This window comes from Peromyscus leucopus, unplaced genomic scaffold, assembly GCF_004664715.2.
Source record: "Peromyscus leucopus breed LL Stock unplaced genomic scaffold, UCI_PerLeu_2.1 scaffold_244, whole genome shotgun sequence".
Taxonomy (NCBI): domain Eukaryota; kingdom Metazoa; phylum Chordata; class Mammalia; order Rodentia; family Cricetidae; genus Peromyscus; species Peromyscus leucopus.
The window spans coordinates 352,776-371,437 of record NW_023505117.1 but is presented as its reverse complement, the minus strand read 5'-3'; the positions used below and the strand labels follow the sequence as shown (position 1 = coordinate 371,437).

General features: G+C 46.0%; 1 protein-coding gene across 1 annotated transcript in view; it reads right to left on the bottom strand.

Annotated features, from left to right (window-relative positions):
* Positions 1–413: 413 nt before the first annotated feature.
* LOC114693872 (guanylate cyclase soluble subunit beta-2-like) overlaps positions 414–18,662 on the bottom strand; it is a 92,305-nt gene continuing 74,056 nt past the window's right edge. The window contains 7 exon segments of the mRNA XM_028870430.1: positions 414–521; positions 6,149–6,285; positions 7,006–7,138; positions 12,247–12,256; positions 15,983–16,083; positions 16,085–16,136; positions 17,503–17,657. Of these exon segments, the coding sequence (XP_028726263.1) occupies positions 414–521; positions 6,149–6,285; positions 7,006–7,138; positions 12,247–12,256; positions 15,983–16,083; positions 16,085–16,136; positions 17,503–17,657 (696 nt within the window).

The window sequence follows — 18,662 nt, the reverse complement described above, 5'->3', positions numbered from 1 at the left end:
AAGTCAGTACTGTGGGTATTAAAAAGTATTGGTTTAAAATAATTACCCTGAGGATGGTGTAGCAGTCAGGGAGACAGAGGCCAGTGGTGGCTGGAAATGTTACTATGGATTTCAGATGGGATAGGCCTGCACACTTCTGTATGCTTGTCAATGAAAGAATCCAGTACTCCACACCCAGAGAGGCCAGGATTGTAATTCTGGCTCTGCCATCTTGAATAAGTGTTTACCTATTATAGTCTCACTTTTCTGTGAGGAACTGATAATGTATTTATCTCCCAAGGATACTGGCATAAATACAGTTCTTAGCACATAGCCAGACATGCTATCATTTAAGGCAAGTTAGTTCTCCTCTACCTATCTCAAGGCCCCCAGCTTTTCCCCAAGCCAAGTACCCTCAAGTTTAAACCCCACTGTTAGTGATTCATCTCTATGAGCTCAGCCTCGGCGGCGGCGGCGGCGGCGGCGCGGCCGGCGCGCGGCGGCGGTGGCAACAGCAGCTCAGGAGCAGAGCGGGCAGATTTCTGTAAGTTCGAGGCCAGCCTGTTCCAGGAGACCAGAGCTCCACAGAGAAACCCTGTCTTCAAAAAAAAAAAAAAAAAAAAAAAGATCCTGTGGCCCAAACTCCTCCATGGAAAAATGATGTCCAGTGTTGCTTGGATTCTAATGGCTCCTTGGGGGAGGGAATAAGAAGACCCGCATCAACGACTCAGACACTAGGAATCCGTTGAAAGCAAATAGCAAACTCATTTATTCAATAACAGGGTAGGCCTTATATGCCCTCCTCCCAGCACCCAGTCTGTGTGGTCGTCGTCCCTCATTGGCTGGGCATGATCAGGAACTCTGACAGCTCCTGTTGCTAGGCCCTCAGGCAGACTCCAGGTTGGCTCTTAAGGAGCACATTATGTGCACGCCTTGGCTACTGGTCTGAGCCAATTTCGCTCAACCCTATGTGGCCTGTCCTGCTACAGTCCAGAAAAAGTTAAGAGCTGCACAAGTGATAAGCCAGACAACACCTTCAATACTCCAAACCCCCGATCACACTTCACAGTATCTTCATGACCACAGCGCTTTAAAACTCATCTGGGGCACAAGCGCATGTGGGGGGGGGGGGACAGAGGACTCAGGGGTTGGTAGGTAAAGGAAAAAAAAACTTAATATTAAAAAAATCATCTTCCTTTGCCCTCTAACAACTCATATGAAACATTTAAAGTCTTTACAGCCAAGATTTTATTTACACACAGAGCTAGAAAGTATCAATAGATTGTGTGACCATCTACTGTTAGAAAATAAGTTCTCCTGCCTTGAAAAGTCTTTACTTGTTTCTTCTTGAAATGACTCAAAAAAATAAAAGCAATCTTTAAACAAATATTCTCAAAATTTTATCAGCAACTGGAAAAATAAAAAACACAAACAACAGGGGTGGTGGTGGTGGCAGGCGGCGGCGGCGGCGGCGGCGGCGGCGCACGCCTTTGATCCAGCACTCAGGAGCAGAAGCAGGTGGATCTCTATAGGTTCCAAAGCCAACCCTGGTCTACAGAGTGAGGTTCCAGGACTAGCCAGAGCTCACAGAGAAACCCTGTCCTCAAAAAGAAAACAAACAAAAAAATAATTAGAAGCATGGCTACCCAAAGCAGGACAGCATCCGGTGAAAGAAGAAGGAAGGACATTTGGCTGCAGAAGTCAGACCACGTCATTAGGAACAACCTGCAGAAATGGGGGAGGTAAGGAGCAGGGTCTGCATCCGTGTTGACAGCGGTGGGAACAGTGTAAGGATCAAGGCAGCAAGAACTCGCCCACACCAGCTTCCTTGTGGAATGCAGAGGGTACAAGGTTGTAAAACCTGCTGATGACAAGACAAAACCTTCTTCTCAGACCCAGACAAAGCTGGAGCCAGGAATTCATGAAGGGGGGAGGAGCTCATGCCTGCCCTTCTGAGACAGCGCTCATCTCAAAGGACTTTAAAAGCCACAAGAAGTTCCTTCATGATCTACTTGCCTGCCTTTTGGCAGCATGGGTTTCAGTAACAAAGTTTATCTTTAACGTCTTTGAGATGGAAGCAATTCAGATGAGATGCTCTGACAGAGCACGTATCCAGAAGTGGTACCTCCACCAAGAATCTGGAGTTACCTCCAGCCTCCAGTCTCTAAGGTCACAGATGTGTATCCAGCAGCCTATGTGAGCATCTCACTTATTCTCACTGAAACCTTCCTCTTCCTACAACCTCCTTGATACACAAAACTTACTGTGACCTGTGTAAATCTCATTACAATGCCACACCTTCTGAGAAATTACCTCTGGGAAATCTCTTATTTACATAAGAAATTTCTTTCTTTCTTTTTTTTTTTTTTTTTTTTTTTTTTGAAAACAGGCTAGTGAGGTAGCCTGACTACTTGAGTTGGATCCCTCAAAATCACTTAATAGGAGGAGAGAACAAAACTCCTGCAAGATGTCTTTCTGTTCTCCAGACCCCTGTTATGTTACAAACACACACACACACACACACCACACACACACACACACACACACACACACACACACACACACACACACACACACACACACACACACGAGTGCAGTCACATGCACATACACTCTTTAAAGAAAAGTACATACACATGCACAGTCTAAAGAAAAGCACATGCACCGGCCTGTGGTGCCGCACACCTTTAATCCCAGCACCCAAGGAGGCAGAGCCAGGTGATCTCTATGAGTTCGAGGGCCAGCCTGGGCTACAGAGTGAGTTTCAGGAAGGCACAAAGCAACACGGAGAAACCCTGTCAAAAAAAAAAAAAAAAAGAAAGAAAGAAAGAAAGAAAAGAAAGAGAAGAAAAGCACATGCACACACACACACATGCTCCTTAATGAAAAGTGCTTGCACACACACACACATACACTTTAGAGAAAAGCACACACACTTATCAGATCTGCAGTGATAAAAGTCATGTCTCCATGTCAACAGAAAAGACACCATTTTTAAAAAAACCCTTCAGTATTGTACATAGTTAAATATTCTTCACTCTTTTCACCTGCTCTTTGGGTTTTATCTACCATCTCCCTTTCCTGAATATTTTCTTTATTTTGTGTCCTATATCTTTGAACTAGCTTGGGTTGGCTCTCGGTGATTCTCACCATTAGGCAGATTGAGTTTACCTTAAACAGATTACCTGTGGTCAGATCTCAGCATAGCCAGCATTTCCTTTATGAACCGGGATTTTAAATGGGAAGTTTAGGTATATTTCTCCAAGACCAATGAAAAGACACTACCAGGATATTTGAAATGCAAGAATTTGATACAAAAGTTCATATGAGAAAATGAATTAGCATGAATATTCAACAAGAAGTTTTAAAAAGAAATACCAGAAATATCTTTGCAAGCTAAGTGAAATGTACTGTTTCAGTTACAAAGATTAGGAGTGTGGTGCTGATATCCACTGTCAAAGAAAAAAAAAATCAGTTTTCTCCAGTGGAGTTTCCCTGGGTAACCAACCACACTCCAGAGCAGGTCCCATGCCCACCAAAATGGACTCCATACGGTGTATGTTGCGTGCGTGCGTGTGTGCGTGCGTGTGTAGCGTGCGTGCGTGCGTGTGTGTGTGTATGTGGTGTGTGTGTGTGTGTGTTGGGGGATTGCTATTTTTTCTTCCTGGCTTTTATGTTTTTGTTTTTTTCAGTTCTTTTGTTTTGTGAGTGGGGGGGGGGGGCTTGTTGAGGGGGGAAGAAGAGAGAGACACAGAGACAGAGAGAGATGACAGAGAGACAGAGAGAGATGAAATTGAGTCCACACAAGTGGAGCTTGAGGGAAAGGAAAATGATTCAATAACCCTTCGAAATCTTTTTGGACTGCACATGCAGATGCTCAGATGCTCAGAGCAGTCTCTCCTCTGTTTCAATACGCACGGAGACGGATTTTTCTCATGCCACCTTAAAGAATGACTCAGGCATTTGGTTGATGTATCATTATCACATTTAGGAGTTAAACAGCCACTGAGTCTGTGAATGCTCATCACACAGTTAATTATTCTTGAATTTTTCTGTGCTCTCCGAATGTACTCTATTTATTTAATGGTCCCTCAGGGAGCACCAGGTGCCTTTGTCCCTCAGACAGGGCCAGTTGTGTAAAAAAAACCTCTGCATCTGTCAGGTTTCTCTATGTGGCACATAATTGCCTGATTTCCATTTGAAAGTGCAGCCCTGACATTAAAGCCTCAGAGGCCCACCATGGATAACAATGGCTTCCTGACACCCCCAAGAGGGACAGGAGTGGGGCGAATAAGCATGCTCCCCAAATGAACGCTTGCCTTCACAGGGGCCAGGTCTGAATTTACAGCTGCAGATGAAGTGCTCCCGGGGAACACACCAAGAAGAATAAAGAAAAAGAAAGCTACCGATTAGCACGAGTCTGTCGCGGCCAGATGGTCCTCATTCGGAGAACAAGCTCCTCGGCTTGCTCTCCTGGGTCTCCAGGCTATGGCACAGCACCCACTCTCTGCGGGATGATCTCACCCCTCAGCCAGGCAACCAGCAAGTCACTCTCTTCCTTTCTCACACAACTTGAGCTGAAGGAAAGCTGGAAGTGAAAGACAAACTAAGAAGGGACAGGGGAAGCCAGATGTCTGTGAAGAATGAACAAGCCCTAGCCCAGGAGAGGGATAAGACACCAAGCCCAAATGACGCATCAGGAATTGGCATCAGCTGGGCACAAAGGGGGCCATTGGAGGAAAAAGTGGCAGTCGGGGGCCTCAGCAGACTGGCATCTCCTTCTCAGTGCCTGAGAACTTTGCCTCTACCATCCAGGATTGCCCTGGTATGCAGAACAGTGGGAGCAGGGGTGGTGTGGCTCTTAGGAGCCCGAGCTTGAGCTCTGTGCCCCTGAGGCAGGACAGTGGAGAGTGTTTTCAACTTCTTATTTAGGAAACTATGTCACCTCCCTCTGTGGCTAGAGGCCAAGGAATCTGTCAGTCATCAGTCTGAGGACCAGCCATCTGCCACTATCTGGATAGGCCAATCCTGGGACAGGTGCCCTGAAGTGGAAGAAGCTAAGAGGGGCTGGAGCGAGGCTGGGTTGGGTGGTTAAAATGAGCCTGCCACGCTGTAGAAGTAGGGGGCGGTTCTCTGTAATTTTCGGCTCTGGGAAGGGCTCTAACTAGAGTATGCTGTCCACCAAGCCAAGCATTCACTGTTTATGAGCAAGTCTCTTATTGGAGTGACAGCCTACATATGCTTGGTGTCCATGAGGCAGACCACCAGATGTTTCTATGGAAACACAGCATGCACAGGTGTATGCCAGAGCATAGACATTCATGAGCTAACCGATTCAGTAAGGGTTCACACACCTCTCCTGGGCTCTGGGGCCTCATACTCACAGAAGATATCCAGACTGAATGAAGGTGCATTTGAGGTATGAGGGGCCAATGTGAGCATTTTTATCAGCCTGGCCAAAGCTTCCCAAGTATCGTGGTTTGAATAAGATGTGATGTGATGGTGATGGACTCTTACCTCTTTGGTACCATAAGCCCCAAATAAACCTCTCTTCTATAAGTTACCTTGGTCATGGTGTTTTAAGCGATAAGAAACTAAAACACACCTGGGCACTGGGAAGATTGTCTCTAGCAGTGTTTAATAGAATAAATGGCAGCTCCAGGACAATGGGCGGAGCATACGGAAAGGAAAATGGCTTCCTTTCATCCTACTGGCCCAGTGCCTTCCACAGCCCAGCTGTTTAGTGGGCAAACTTATAAACTGTACGGTCTGGATCTCTTTACTCCAGTCCTCTCCCTTTCTCCTCCCACTACCTGTTAAAAAGCATACTGAGCCCAAGGCCAGGATGTCCTGTGAAAGCAGACCCTAGGGCACCTGTCCAGAGGCAAGGATTTGGGACGCTAGGGAGCTGAGACCAGACATAAGCAGACCCACAGGCAAAGTCAACATCTAGAACACGTACAGCCCAAGTCAGTTGAAGGCTGGCCATGAACCATTACTACAAAGCATTTTCCAAACCTTCCAGGCTTGGGTTTCATTTCTCTTCCTTTATTCTCAAAGGGGTGCTAAAGAAGATACACAACTGAAAAACATTTTAATTTTTCTTTGCTGCCATTGATTAAAAAGGAATGAATCCCGCAGGTTCGCTTTTTCTTCTTGATTACAATACAAACACAGAGGGCAGATGGCACCGACCACTAGCCAGGAAACTTGTCTTGTTCTGATCTGGTGATGGCTGGCCATCGCTGCATCCCGTGGAGTCTTGCCCTGCCACAGGGCTCCCAGCAGGTGTGGCTTCATCAGAAGCTGAAACAAGAACAGAAGTGTCAATGAATAAAACTTCCAGCTGATTTTCCTGCAAGCAGGCCCTGTTTGGAGCCAGGCTCCTGGAAACACAATGTGGCCACTCTGTATAAAGGTCTTCCCAGCTACAAAGACACATCCACACCCCTCACTCCTCTCAGTAATTTTGTTCTGGTAGGCTGCCATCACTACAAATCTTTACCTCTGCACAACTCACATGCCCTGGCTGGCATGAAACTGTCTATGTGCTCTGGACAGTAAGGGCCACCGGGCAATGGGGTTCAGACCTGGTGCCCGCACCGGAGTGCATGGCACTGCTGGCCTGTGACTGCCATGTCACTTACTCTTTTGGGTCTCATGTTTCCTCATCTGTAACATGGGAGAAACTAATAATGCAAGTGATGATTTCTATCAAGTGATTAAACCAAATGTCCACATGGAGAAAAAACTCCAACAGCATGTGTCTACCTGTGGGAGGCCAGAGAGCGGGCTCAGGGACAACAGCTGCCTCTGATGTGAGCAGGAGAGGGGGGGGGGGAGTCAGAGAGCCCTGGCTATAGGAGGCTGCCGTCAGAGGCTGGCTCTGTCCCTGCTGCCTGCCTGCCCGCCCTGCAGCATCTGAGATTTGGTCACCTGTCGTGTCTGTTTTTCTTCTGCTATAAGTAATCATTGTCCCAGACACACTAAAGTTCAGAAATGGCTCCGTGGTGGGTTGAGGCTCACATCCATCTAGCATCCTTAGAAAGCAGTCATAAATCTGCTCTCGCCTCCTAAATTCATGAGTCTGCTTCTGGGGCACAGGGTGGGGGGGCTGGTAGCCCACGAAATCGGCCTCCATGATCAGTTTCGCCTTAAGCTCTCAAGAGCATCAGGGCAGTTTTTCCAGCATGGCCAACTGTAACAAGCCCTGTTTGATAAAGTATTTAGTGGCCAGGAGGTGAGGTCAGAAACCTGGGTCTGGACTGCCTCCAGTCTCCTGTCCACAGACCCAGAGCGAAGAAGGAGATCTGGACAGGCAGAGCCTGCCCTCATGGCAACTCAAGTCGACAAGTTATGGGCAGAATTTAAAACGGGTCTAAGAGTAACATGGAATCAAGGGCCATAGAACTCTGAAATCACAACATTTTCTTTTCAGATATGGATGTTCTTATAGAACGTGGCCCACGTGGAGTGCTCAAGTCTAGACCCACTAGTGGAAGGTTCATCTGATTATCGTCATCCTCCTCTCCCCATCGCTAGCTCAGCACACATGAAGGCAAATGCTGAATCATGTTCAGCCAGCACTGTTACTATAATCAAGGGTTAGAGTTTTTTCCTTTTGTTTGTATGTGAATTTTATTATTCTAAATACCCTTTTATTTCTTTCATTTTTAATTATGGAGTTTTTTGTACTACTAGGTTTTTTTGGAAATCTGGTAATTATTATAATTTTAAAAAGTTGAATGATGAGAGAGTGTGGTTTGAAAGGGTTTGGGTTCACTTTAATGCTAGTTCACAGTGCAGAAATGCAGAAACACAACTCGTGGTGGTGTGTGTGTGTGTGTGTGTTGTGTGTGATGTGTGTGGTGTGTGTTTCTGTTTGTTTCTACTGAAAACGCTTGGGGTTTAGAAGAAGGCTCCATGGGGGAAAGTTGCTTAAGTGTAAGGATTAGAATTCAATCCCCAGAAGCCACACCAGAAGCCACAGTGGTTGGTGTGCTTGGCCGCTTACCTGTAATCCCAGCACAAAGGTGGAGACAGAGAATCTCTCAAGCAAGATGACTATCTAGACTCTGAAACACCTAGCTTCACATTTAGTGAGAGAGCCTGCCTCAATATATAAAGGTAAAGACATCTGATGCCAGTCTCAGGCCTCTGCGTGCGTGCGCACACACAAACACACACACAAACATGTGAACACACATACACTGGCAAGCATACCACACACATACATTTAAAACAAAAAACTACCCAGCACCCGTCTCCAGGTTCACTGCCACCACCAGCACTACAGAGTGACTGAATTCTGTCACCCCAACAGTGCTCTGTGCCTCAATTTCCAGAGGTAAAGCATCCCCATGGGCATTCTGGCTTTCCTCTAAATCATAGATACATAATGCTGCAGGAGGGCCAAGAAGATGGTTCAGTCAGTAAGGAGCTGGTCAGTCCCAGCGTCCACATAGAAGACAGGCACGGTGGCACACACCTATAAGCCCAGCACTGAGGGGGAGAGACAGAAGATTCACTACCAGCCAGCCTGGCCAGCCAGTGAACTCCAGGTTCAGGGAGAAGACCCTGTCTCAAAATTAAGTGGCAGGAGGAACTTCAGCCTTTGGCTTCCATTAGCATATGCACACACATACACACACACACACAACACACACACTCATATATACAACACAAGTGTGTGCACACATGAGAACACACACACACACACACACACACGCATATGTGTGTGCATATACAGTATAACATTCTGATTAATTACCTTTCCTGATTCATTATGAGGTTTATCGTCTATGGATTACTATATCCATAACACCTGAGATAAACTGCATAGAAACCTAAACTGGATGAACTTAATCTTTCCTAAAAGATTTTAAGCGGAAACCTCATGATTTTCAGAATGTCAAGGTCACTGAAGTTACACTGTAATGTGCAGAGACAATACGATCACTGGGATTTCCATGTGATAGTATATAAATGCGTGTGTGAGTATATAACAGCACAAGTCATGTGGGAACTAAAGGTGCCATGTGAGCACACCTTTTGTTTAATTTCCATACTCTGCTTCAAAATATGTTTCAGGGGCTGGAGAGGTGGTTTAGCAGTTATGAGCAATGGCTCTTTTTCCAGAGGACCAGGGTTCAATCCCCAGAACCCACATGGCAGCTCACAACAGTCTGTAACTCCAGTCCCAGGGACCTGCCATCCTCCTGTGGCCTCCATAGGCACTGTGCACATGGGCTGCACCAACATACATGCAGAGAAATATCAAAATAAAATGAAAACAGAAATAAAAATAAAAGTTATATGTAACTCTGAAGCAAAGAACACAAGCAGTGTAAGATAAACACATGTGAATATGTAATACTCCATTTTTGTAAGAGAAAGCATACACACATATGCACACAAACTCTGAGAAGATGTGTACCTCAATTTTTAAAACATTAATCTCTCCTGGGTGATGAGTCACAATAGAGTTCATTTTCTTCTTTTGGCTTATCGAACTTTCTGGTTTTTTTTTAATAAGCATTTCTTCTCAAATAATAAATTAATAAAGACATAATCTTTGGTTAGATGATCCACACATCCCAGTACTAGAAGCAGTATAAAAACATTTAGAAATAGACTGGACGCAACATAAATGGAAACAATGACTGCAGATGACATCCACACACACTGGGCCGACATCCATTGTGTGGTTGTGTGTGCTATACTGCCAATTATGAGGGGGTGGGGCTGGGTGCTGTGGAGTTGGCCAGGAGAGTAGGATGGAGTTTGGGGAAATGCTGTTTGCTTGGGGAATAGAGGTTGGATTTAGACTACTGCTAGGTATAGGGGCAGAACTCTGTGGGTCTACAGGGTATGAATTTTACAAGCAGAGATTTCTAACACTTGTGAATAAAATCTTTTATTTTTTTCTTGCATTGCTATAATCTGTCCCTACCACCTAGATAATAAAATCTGGAAGGTCACATTTGGCTTTGGTCCTGACCCTGTGTGAATTGGGGCAGAAGGTTTGGGGCAAGTCTGGGCACAGACTCTTCAGTCTTCTCCTTCATCTGTAGGCTTTGCCCCACTCCAGTGTGACCCTGACAGAAAGCTTTGCCATTCTAGCATTCAGTATGAGTCATATAGCTAGCTCAATCTCTGGACCTCTATCCAATTTGCCCAGATCCAGCCTTCAGCTGTGTGGCATTAACTGGCTGTGGCAGAAAGACAGGTGGTAGGCTAACCATATCAGAGTGTGGCCAGAGAAAAGGGGTCATGGTTCCAGAAATGAGGGGAGTGTTGGGGAAAGGCATGGGTTCAAATTCTACCAATGAGAAGAGAAATCTATGCAGGTGCACAAAGGGTACAGTGGCATCCCCAGGACATGGAGTGAGGGTATTTTTCCATGGTTTCTTTCCATGGCAAGGGAGCCCATGCCATGGAGGAAATATGTCTCCAATTTCCAGAACCCTTCATGCCCTGCAGTGATCTGAGCAGATCCTCTGCCATTTCTGCTGCCATCGAGGAGCTCTTCCTCTACCTGTTTCCTGAATTCATTGTGTGTGCTCAACACATCCACAGTGCCTGATGCCTACCACAGTGCCTGATGCCTACCACAGTGCTGATGCTCTATGAGAGGTCGGAGGTCCTCGTGCCTGCAGAAGGATCACATTTTCCTGCTCATCCAATGCTCCCGTGTGTTTGAATGAACATGACCCCCATAGGCTATGGTAGTTGAACACTTGGCCCCAGTTGCTGGTGCTGTTTGGGTAGTTTAAGAGGTTGAGGCCTTGATGGAGAAAGTATGTCACTTGTATGTGCTCTTTGAGAATTTAAAGACTCACACCATTTCTAGTTCAATCTCTCTGCTTTGTGCTTGAGGTTCAACATGTGAGCACTCAACTTCCTACTCCAGCCACCATGAATACATTCTGAGTGTTTTCTGCCTCCACTCTGCCATGGGGGACTCTTCTCCCTCAGAACCATAGACTCTTTCTTCTGTAAGTGGCCTTGGTCCTTGTGTTTTGTTACAGTAGCAGAGCAGTAACTAAGACATACCCTAACACAGTCTCTTTCTGTAAGCCACTGTGGGGTCTCTAACAGTCTTGTTAGTGACTAGATATTTCTTTCCAGATGAGCCCTCAGCAGTAGGGTCTCAAAGTGACTGCCATATATAAACATCTGGAGTCTGTGGGAGTGCCTTCTGCCTAATGTATTCCTCAGAAAACTCTGTGAAGCAGGTCCTTCATCACTCTTGCCTTCAGAGTGAGGAAAACAAATGCTCTCCCTAGGCTCAACCCGGCCCTAGTAAATCTGGATTCCAATGATCTCTCTGTCTTTCTGATGGCTGCTGAACCCAGCAGCTTATTAGAACTGCCTATAAAGCTGGTTATCATCCAGAGTCACAAGACCCCATGCTCGACCTCCTGGATTATCTTCAGGGTGAAGCTCAGCTATCTGTCTGTCCACAGTTGTCTCGAAGATGCTTCTGTTCCCTTTACACCCACTGCACCAATGGGACCCACTTCCGGTGTGGCATACCTGCCATAGCCCCCAGAGTGACAAGAGCGACTTTAGGGGCCACCCTAACGCTGACAACCCCATTCCTCTTTTCAGAGGTTACTTATGCAGAGTCCATTTACACCTCCCAAGGTGCCTCTTCTAAAGAGCCTGCTGGGTTAACAGCCCAACTTCCCCAAGTCCAAGGGTCAGAACAGCGGAGCCACTCATGAGTCCTGAGCAAGAGAGGTGTGGGAAATTTGACAGTCACACTTTGGAAAGACTCAGGAAGGCTTGTGAGCTGAGGACAGTGACCCAGCCTCCCCAGCAGTTGGCTGCAAACAGTTGGACCCCAATAAATTGGATATGTCTAGAAAGATGCTTGCATGCTTAGACTCTGTAAAGTAAGGAGTCAGGATCCTGGCAATTAAGTGACCACAAACCCATCCAAGAAGCACTGCAACAGGGGAATTCGCAAGGGTGGGAAATTTCCCCCTGTTTTGCAGGAGACAAGTGAGAAGTGAATCAGTAAGGCCACAGCAGGTACCACAAAACCCTAAAACTTGACCAGGAGAGAGGCCCTAACCTCTAAAGTTCTCCAGAGGGAACAGTTAACAGTTGGTTGAATAAGTCCCTCAGACTAACTTTACCTGAGGGGAACCTAAGCAAGAAGACACATCTCACTATGGGTTTCTAAGGAGGAGTCAATGCAGAGAGGGGCCCGGGCTAATTGTCTAAGCATTGTATACAGGTCAGCTTGGAAAGCCTTACTCTATAGTCACTGGGAGAATTGGGAGACAAGTTGAAGAGAGCTGAAGTTCACAAGAAGCATTAACAAGGAGCCTACATGCAAAGACAGCTAGAAGGGAAACTTTTTAGTCAATGCTGAAAGGCACTTGCTTAAATATCTAAGTAAACATACCCCAGTTTCTCTCTGGTCAATACTCCCTTTTAATTACACTGGGAAAGTCTTCTCATAGCCAAACACCCAAATTCACTGTATAGGGAACGAAAAGCATGTTATCAAAGTGTTACTGAGGTTTTGGGTGGAGCCTACAGGGTCTGGTTCCTGTCTTGAGCTTCCTATCACCATAGTAGAAGGCTTAAGAAGGTTGAGAGAAGGGTTAGCCTGGCCCTAAAGAAGCATCTGTACAGTGCTCTTCAGTGCTGCCAGGGCTCTGAGACATTTTTTTTTTTTTCAGGAGAAATGGTACTTATCAGGGCAAGAAGGTGGCAAGGGATTGTCTACATCTGACAGCCACGAGCCCAGTCAGATAGAAAAGTATGCCAAACAGCCACCATGTGTGGCAGGCAGCCAGGTGGTCACATGCTGAGGTGGGTACAGCTGTGACCAATGAGGGAAGTCCTGGGGTGTTCATCCAGCTCCCTAGAGCTTGGGGAAACAAGTAGATGCTGAGGTGACAAGACTCACTGAGCTCTGAGTCTCAGTGGGCTCTGGCTGCTGGTGGGAACATTTTCATAACGATGCCCATGTAAGGAGCAGGGTGTGGTAGGGGTGGGGCTCCCACACATTCTTTTGTCACTATTCTTGTGGAGCTCTTTTGTCAGAAATTGAAATATTTCTTCCTGAAGGAGAGAGGAGGGGTGACAAGATTCAGAAAAATAATAAGATTTATAGGGCGGAAGAGCTCTGAAAGCCATGATCTACACGGCCTCCCCAAGGCTACAGGGAGAGAAGACTCTTCAATGGAGTTGCCTGCAAGTTGGACAAGGAGCTTTAGGAACCAGCACTCGGGCTGTGATAGGCCTTTTGATGGTGCAGCTTCCCGTGGCTCACCCAGTCCTCTGTCATTGGATAGAAACATGTCTTTGGTCTATCATCAGTGCTCTATCTGGGCTCATGTCTCCTTAGAGAATACTGCATAGCTGCCCAAGAGCCAAGCAGGCCGGCAAACCTGCAAGACTAGCCATTGAACCAGGATGAAAGCACGTCTCATCCACAGGAGAAAATACTGTCCAACGTGAAGAGCTGCTTCTACTGCAAGTACAGGAGAGAAAGGGAAAGCGTGCGCCATGGGAAACTCAAGTTCACACTACCAGGGAGAGTTGCAAAAAGCTGGGGATTTGGGTGTCTTTGGGTCCATGGCCCATATGGCTTGTGAGCTCACTTCATGGGCTCTCTGGCGCACATCTGATGGTTTATTAGTCACCACCATGTGTAAATGATCTGCCATTGACATACCCACTAATCACACCTAGTCATCAGAAACCATCTCAAGCAGGACCCAGAGAAATTTGAGGGAACATGACTGAGCCACAGGAAAGCCAAGAATCCAAGTAGAACAGCACAGCTCCCTGGGAAAACTGTACAATTGTCTTGACTTGTAACTCAAAATAGACTCACATGGGTGTGGTCTGCCTGAGACAGCCAATCCTAAAGCTCAAACTGTCCTCTCATGTCCTAGCTGTGGGCCTTATATAAACCACAAACCTTTCTGAGTCCCAGAGTTGTGCCTCTGTTGCAGGTGTGTTATGATTCTGCTGTGTCCTATGACTGATGTGTCAAATCAGACAAGTGAGCAAAACCCCTACCACATAGTCATCCAAAAATGCTAGCTCTCTCCCTTCCAGTTTCCCCAAACAGAGGTGGCTTCCATTTCTCCTCTTCCTAGCCAGTATGCAGAAAAGCAACAATTAGATACACCACAGAACCTGGGCACAGATACCTGGGCACAGCTGAGAACAACTGACTCCTACCTCTAAGCAAGATGCCAGCCCTGCCCAATCCTGCACAGTCCTTCCCAACCCTGCCCAGCCCTGTCCAGTCCCATTGTGGTCTGCCATGGAAGAGCTATGCACAACAGAAGTCTTGAAAAAATCAATTGTTGACCTTCCTGGGGGCCTGAAAATTTCACAGACATGCTCTTATGGACAATGTGTGGTCCCCTGAAGAGCCCCAACATCAGAGATCTCTTCCCTTTGAAAGGCCCACAGACTCTCAGCAAGCCTTGCCTTTCTCCATACTTCAGGTTCATACCTTCTGTTTGTGGATAAGGAGGCTCAAGGCCAAGGCTTCTGAAAATCCCGATCTCTCTCTTTCCCCATTGCTTTCTTACCAGCCTCATCCTCTTCCAATGCTCTCCAGACAAATGAGTTTCTGGTCTCCATTGGACTCACTAAAATGGTGACTGTCTTAACACACAGTGCTGCCTGGAAAGCTTGATCCAGGCAGCCATGTGGTAGCCTACATCACAGTTTCATCTTCAGAGCTGTACCTCCAGGAAGGCATCCTTGGTCTTCTCCACTACTCATTTTTATCATGGGCATTCACCTCTATCTGAAATGATTTTCCTTTTTGTTCCATGTGTTATATCTGGTTCCCTTGATATACACATAGTCCATGTAAAGGGGATGACCTCACACACTTTGTTTAGAAAATGCCAGCAAATCCCAGGACAGTACCTGGCCTGGTCACTCTGTTCCTGGAGAGAAGAGAGTTTCTCAAGAAACATTTGTTTGGTGCATCCATGACTGTACAATTCTGTCTTTCACAGGATTGACAATATCTGAAACATACAGGTCTAGGATGGCCAGGAACACAGACGAGAGAGATGTTCCTGGCCACCATAGATAGCTTCTCAGCCTCTCATAACACAGAACCCCAAATTCCCCTCATCCTTGATTCTGAATAAGGGAATCCCAAAGGTTTTTTTTTTTGTTTGTTTGTTTTTGCTTTTTGTTTTTTCCATGCCCTGTCTCCAGAGTTAAGCAGAAAGTTCAGCTGATTCATCCCCCGGCCTTGACTTCTGGGATCAAAACAAAGGGGAATCTTGAGGTCCATCTTTAGTGCCCAATGATTGGGGCTCACGTGACACTGAAGAAACCTCATCTGATAAAAATGACAGCAGCTGAGCTATTAATATGTTATTAACATGTTAAGCTGTCCTAACTTCACATAGATTGTCTCACTTGTCTTGAGAAATTTTCTCAGCAACCATGGCCTTTAAAAAAAATCCACTTGCTGTGATAGCCTGTGGTAGCTGTATTCTGCAGCCTTTCCCCAAAGCTTAATCCATAGGGGTTTATGTGGTTTGAACGAGAATGTCCCCACAGGCTAAGATGTTTGAACACTTTGTCCCCAAGTGGAGGTGCTCTTTGGGGAGGCTCAGGAGGTAGGATTTTTATTCCTTTTTCCCTTTGGAAGCTTCTCGTATATGTGGAAAAGCCTGTTCAGGAGCCTCCACTTGGGTGGAGGAGCAGGAGAAGCACTCAGAATAATTCCTTAGTGCCAGGGCATCTGTGGGAAAGCTCATCTCTTGGATAGACGAGCTTCCGTGGAAACTGATGTGGGTGAGACTTTGCCCCAGGGTGTGAGTGTCCAGGGAAAGATTGCCAAGCTGATCATCTCAGGTTTCCACTGCATGGATGGTAGCAGCGTTGTGGAGGATGGATCCTACCTGTCTGACCCAAGGACCATGTTAGACACACCTGAAGAGCTCAGTGAGGAACCCCCGGCATTGAGGACAAGCCTCGTAGATTTGCTTACCACTTCGGATGGGTGAGAGCTGTAGTTCGCCCCATGATTTCATCCTCGGTGCATTTCAGGTTCTGGATCAGAAAGTACGTGGTCATTTTTCCTTTCCCTTTTTACTTCAATCTCACCTCTCTTGACAATGTCAAACCCTTTGTTTTCCAGGGCTCTAGACAGAGAGAAGAGAAATGTGCCAAATTCCAAAGATCACAGACCAGTCCTGGACCCACAGCAGAGGAGGGAGGATCTGAGGTGACATCGAGCCTGTTAGGACATCAGGGTGAGGGACTCAGTGGGGAAGGAGGGAGGCATGAAAGGGCCAGTGTTCTGAGCAGGGTGCCAAAGGCTAGGAGTGGCCCCAGGGGACCCCACACCTTGTTTCTACTCTCCTGCTTGGTCTTTCCTCCAAGCACCCTAGTTCTGTTCTAAATCCTTACTCAAGATTCAGCTTGGGCCATCTCCACAAAGCCTTCTTTTCTGGCAATGGATCCCTCCCCACCTCCCATATCCGTGCTCTAATTCTAAAGGCGGGAGAGTAGACTGGTTAGCGTGGGAGTCTGAACTTACCCAGTTCTTCCTGGCCTTCTTGGAGCTGAGGTAAGCTGTTAACTGCTATTTCTTTTGTTTCGTTTGTAAGACTCAATATCAAATGTTTTCCTTTGCTCTTCTTTTATTGGGAGTATTTTTTTCTACAATATATTCTGATCAAGGTTTCCCCTCCCTCATCTCCTACAAAATCTTCCCACTCACCCAACTCCAAGCCTTCTTTCTCTCTCTCTTTAGAAAAACAGGAAAATTAAAAAACAACAACAACAACAAAAAACTCATCGGATCTTTTTTTAATTGTGCTTCATGTTAATAAGAGTGCAGTGGCTTTTCTTCATGGGCAGTTTAACAGTGAAGGAGCTAAGCGGTATGAAGGAATTTAATCTAAGTGCGGGCCTATCCTAACGGCTAGAGAAATAGTGCTATTTTGGTGTACACCTTTATATTTGTTCTACTTAAAAAAACAACTATGAATTCTCTTTCTTCCTTTACTAAGACCAAGCCGACAAAATTTTCCTGAGAGAGACCAGGGAGCACCTGTTTTCAGGCATTGTGAACCACAGTCTCTGTCACGATTGCCTGACTGCCACTCACAGAGACATCAGCTAGTGATAATGTGCAAAATAAAAGCATTATGTCTTATATCATGAGACCTTGCTGCTGAATTCTAGCTTCTCTTTTGGGTACCACAAACAAAACAGTCACTCCATTTAGCTCAGTCCTGGGGCTATTTTCTCAAGTACCACTGTCTTATCCCACTAAAACTACTTACAAAAACAAGCAGCAAATTGGATTTGGCCTGAGGGTTATATGGAAAACAACAATACAAGTTATGGTAGAAATCCTGCACTATTTCCTGTCGGTAAGTCAGCAAAGCACAGGAGAATTAACATCAGCTTCCTTTCCTGTCCTTCCCCATGCTGCTGGGCAGTGAGATGGTCTGGGGAAGCCGGAAGGACAGTGAAGGCAGGAGTAAACCAATGGCCAACCTGTAGGCTGTGGGGCTCAGATGCACTTTGTTGGGAAGCCCGTGACTTTCCATCCTCGAGGCTGTATTTACAGTATCACCGAACAAGCAGTACCGGGGCATCTTGTCTCCCACGACACCTGCCAAGACTGGTCCAGTATGGATTCCCACTCTGATCTGTACAGAGAGAACTTCACTGAAAAGAGAACACTGAATCTTTTTGCCTTTACTTTGAAAGCATGGTTTAGCTAAAATGAAAAAACACCTATTAAAGTGGTTAGCTCCATGAGGTTTGAGAAGTGCACATGTCTCTGAGACCACCATCAAAAATGACTACTCTGCAAAGTTATCTCATGCCTTTTTCATGTTAGCACCCCAGTCTTCTGCATGGGGAATTAAAGCATTCCTTTCTGGGGAGAAGGGAAGACCGTAAGTCTTAGAACACTAATGCAGCATATAAGGATGGCAAACCTCAGGAAGTTCCCAAAGGTTGTAAAGGCCCAAGGGAAGGGAAACTGCCTTTGTAGGAGCTGCCTGAAAAACTGTGTGTTGGGGTCGGGGGTCCAAGGAGGCAGCCTCCATGAGATGTTGCTAACACTAGGGTGGGCTTCTTAGTGTCACAGCTACATTTGAGGCTCCTGTAAAGTATCCCTAATAATCTCACAGGTTCACTAAGCTAGTCTTAGGTTCAGTTGTTCATTTTGGCCTGTTGCTGGTGCCCTACGTGAGATGAATATTTGTTCATGTCTCCCAGGAAAAGTCCCACAACCTCACCCTCCCTCCAGAAGAGTTTATTGATTTACTTATATCAAAGATTTATTTACCCTTCTAGGACATCAACATAGTCATAATTTTTATTGCCCAGGAGGAAGAATGTACCACGATTCATCCATCCATTCTCCTCTTTGTGGATATTTAGGTTATTTCCAGTTTGGAGCTATGATAAGTATGGCAGCTCTAAACAGTCTGTAGAGATACATTTGTGAACACATTTTCATTCCTTTCAGGTAAAAATACCTAAAAATGTAGGTACCACCTTGTGTCATAAAATAAATACACATCTAATTTTTACCAAACCAAAACCACCCCAAATTGTCCAAGGTTGATTGTCCAGTTCCCCCCATTCATATCAGTAATGGTAAAAACCTCAGCTGAGCTCTAAGCTATGAGGGGCATGTTTTT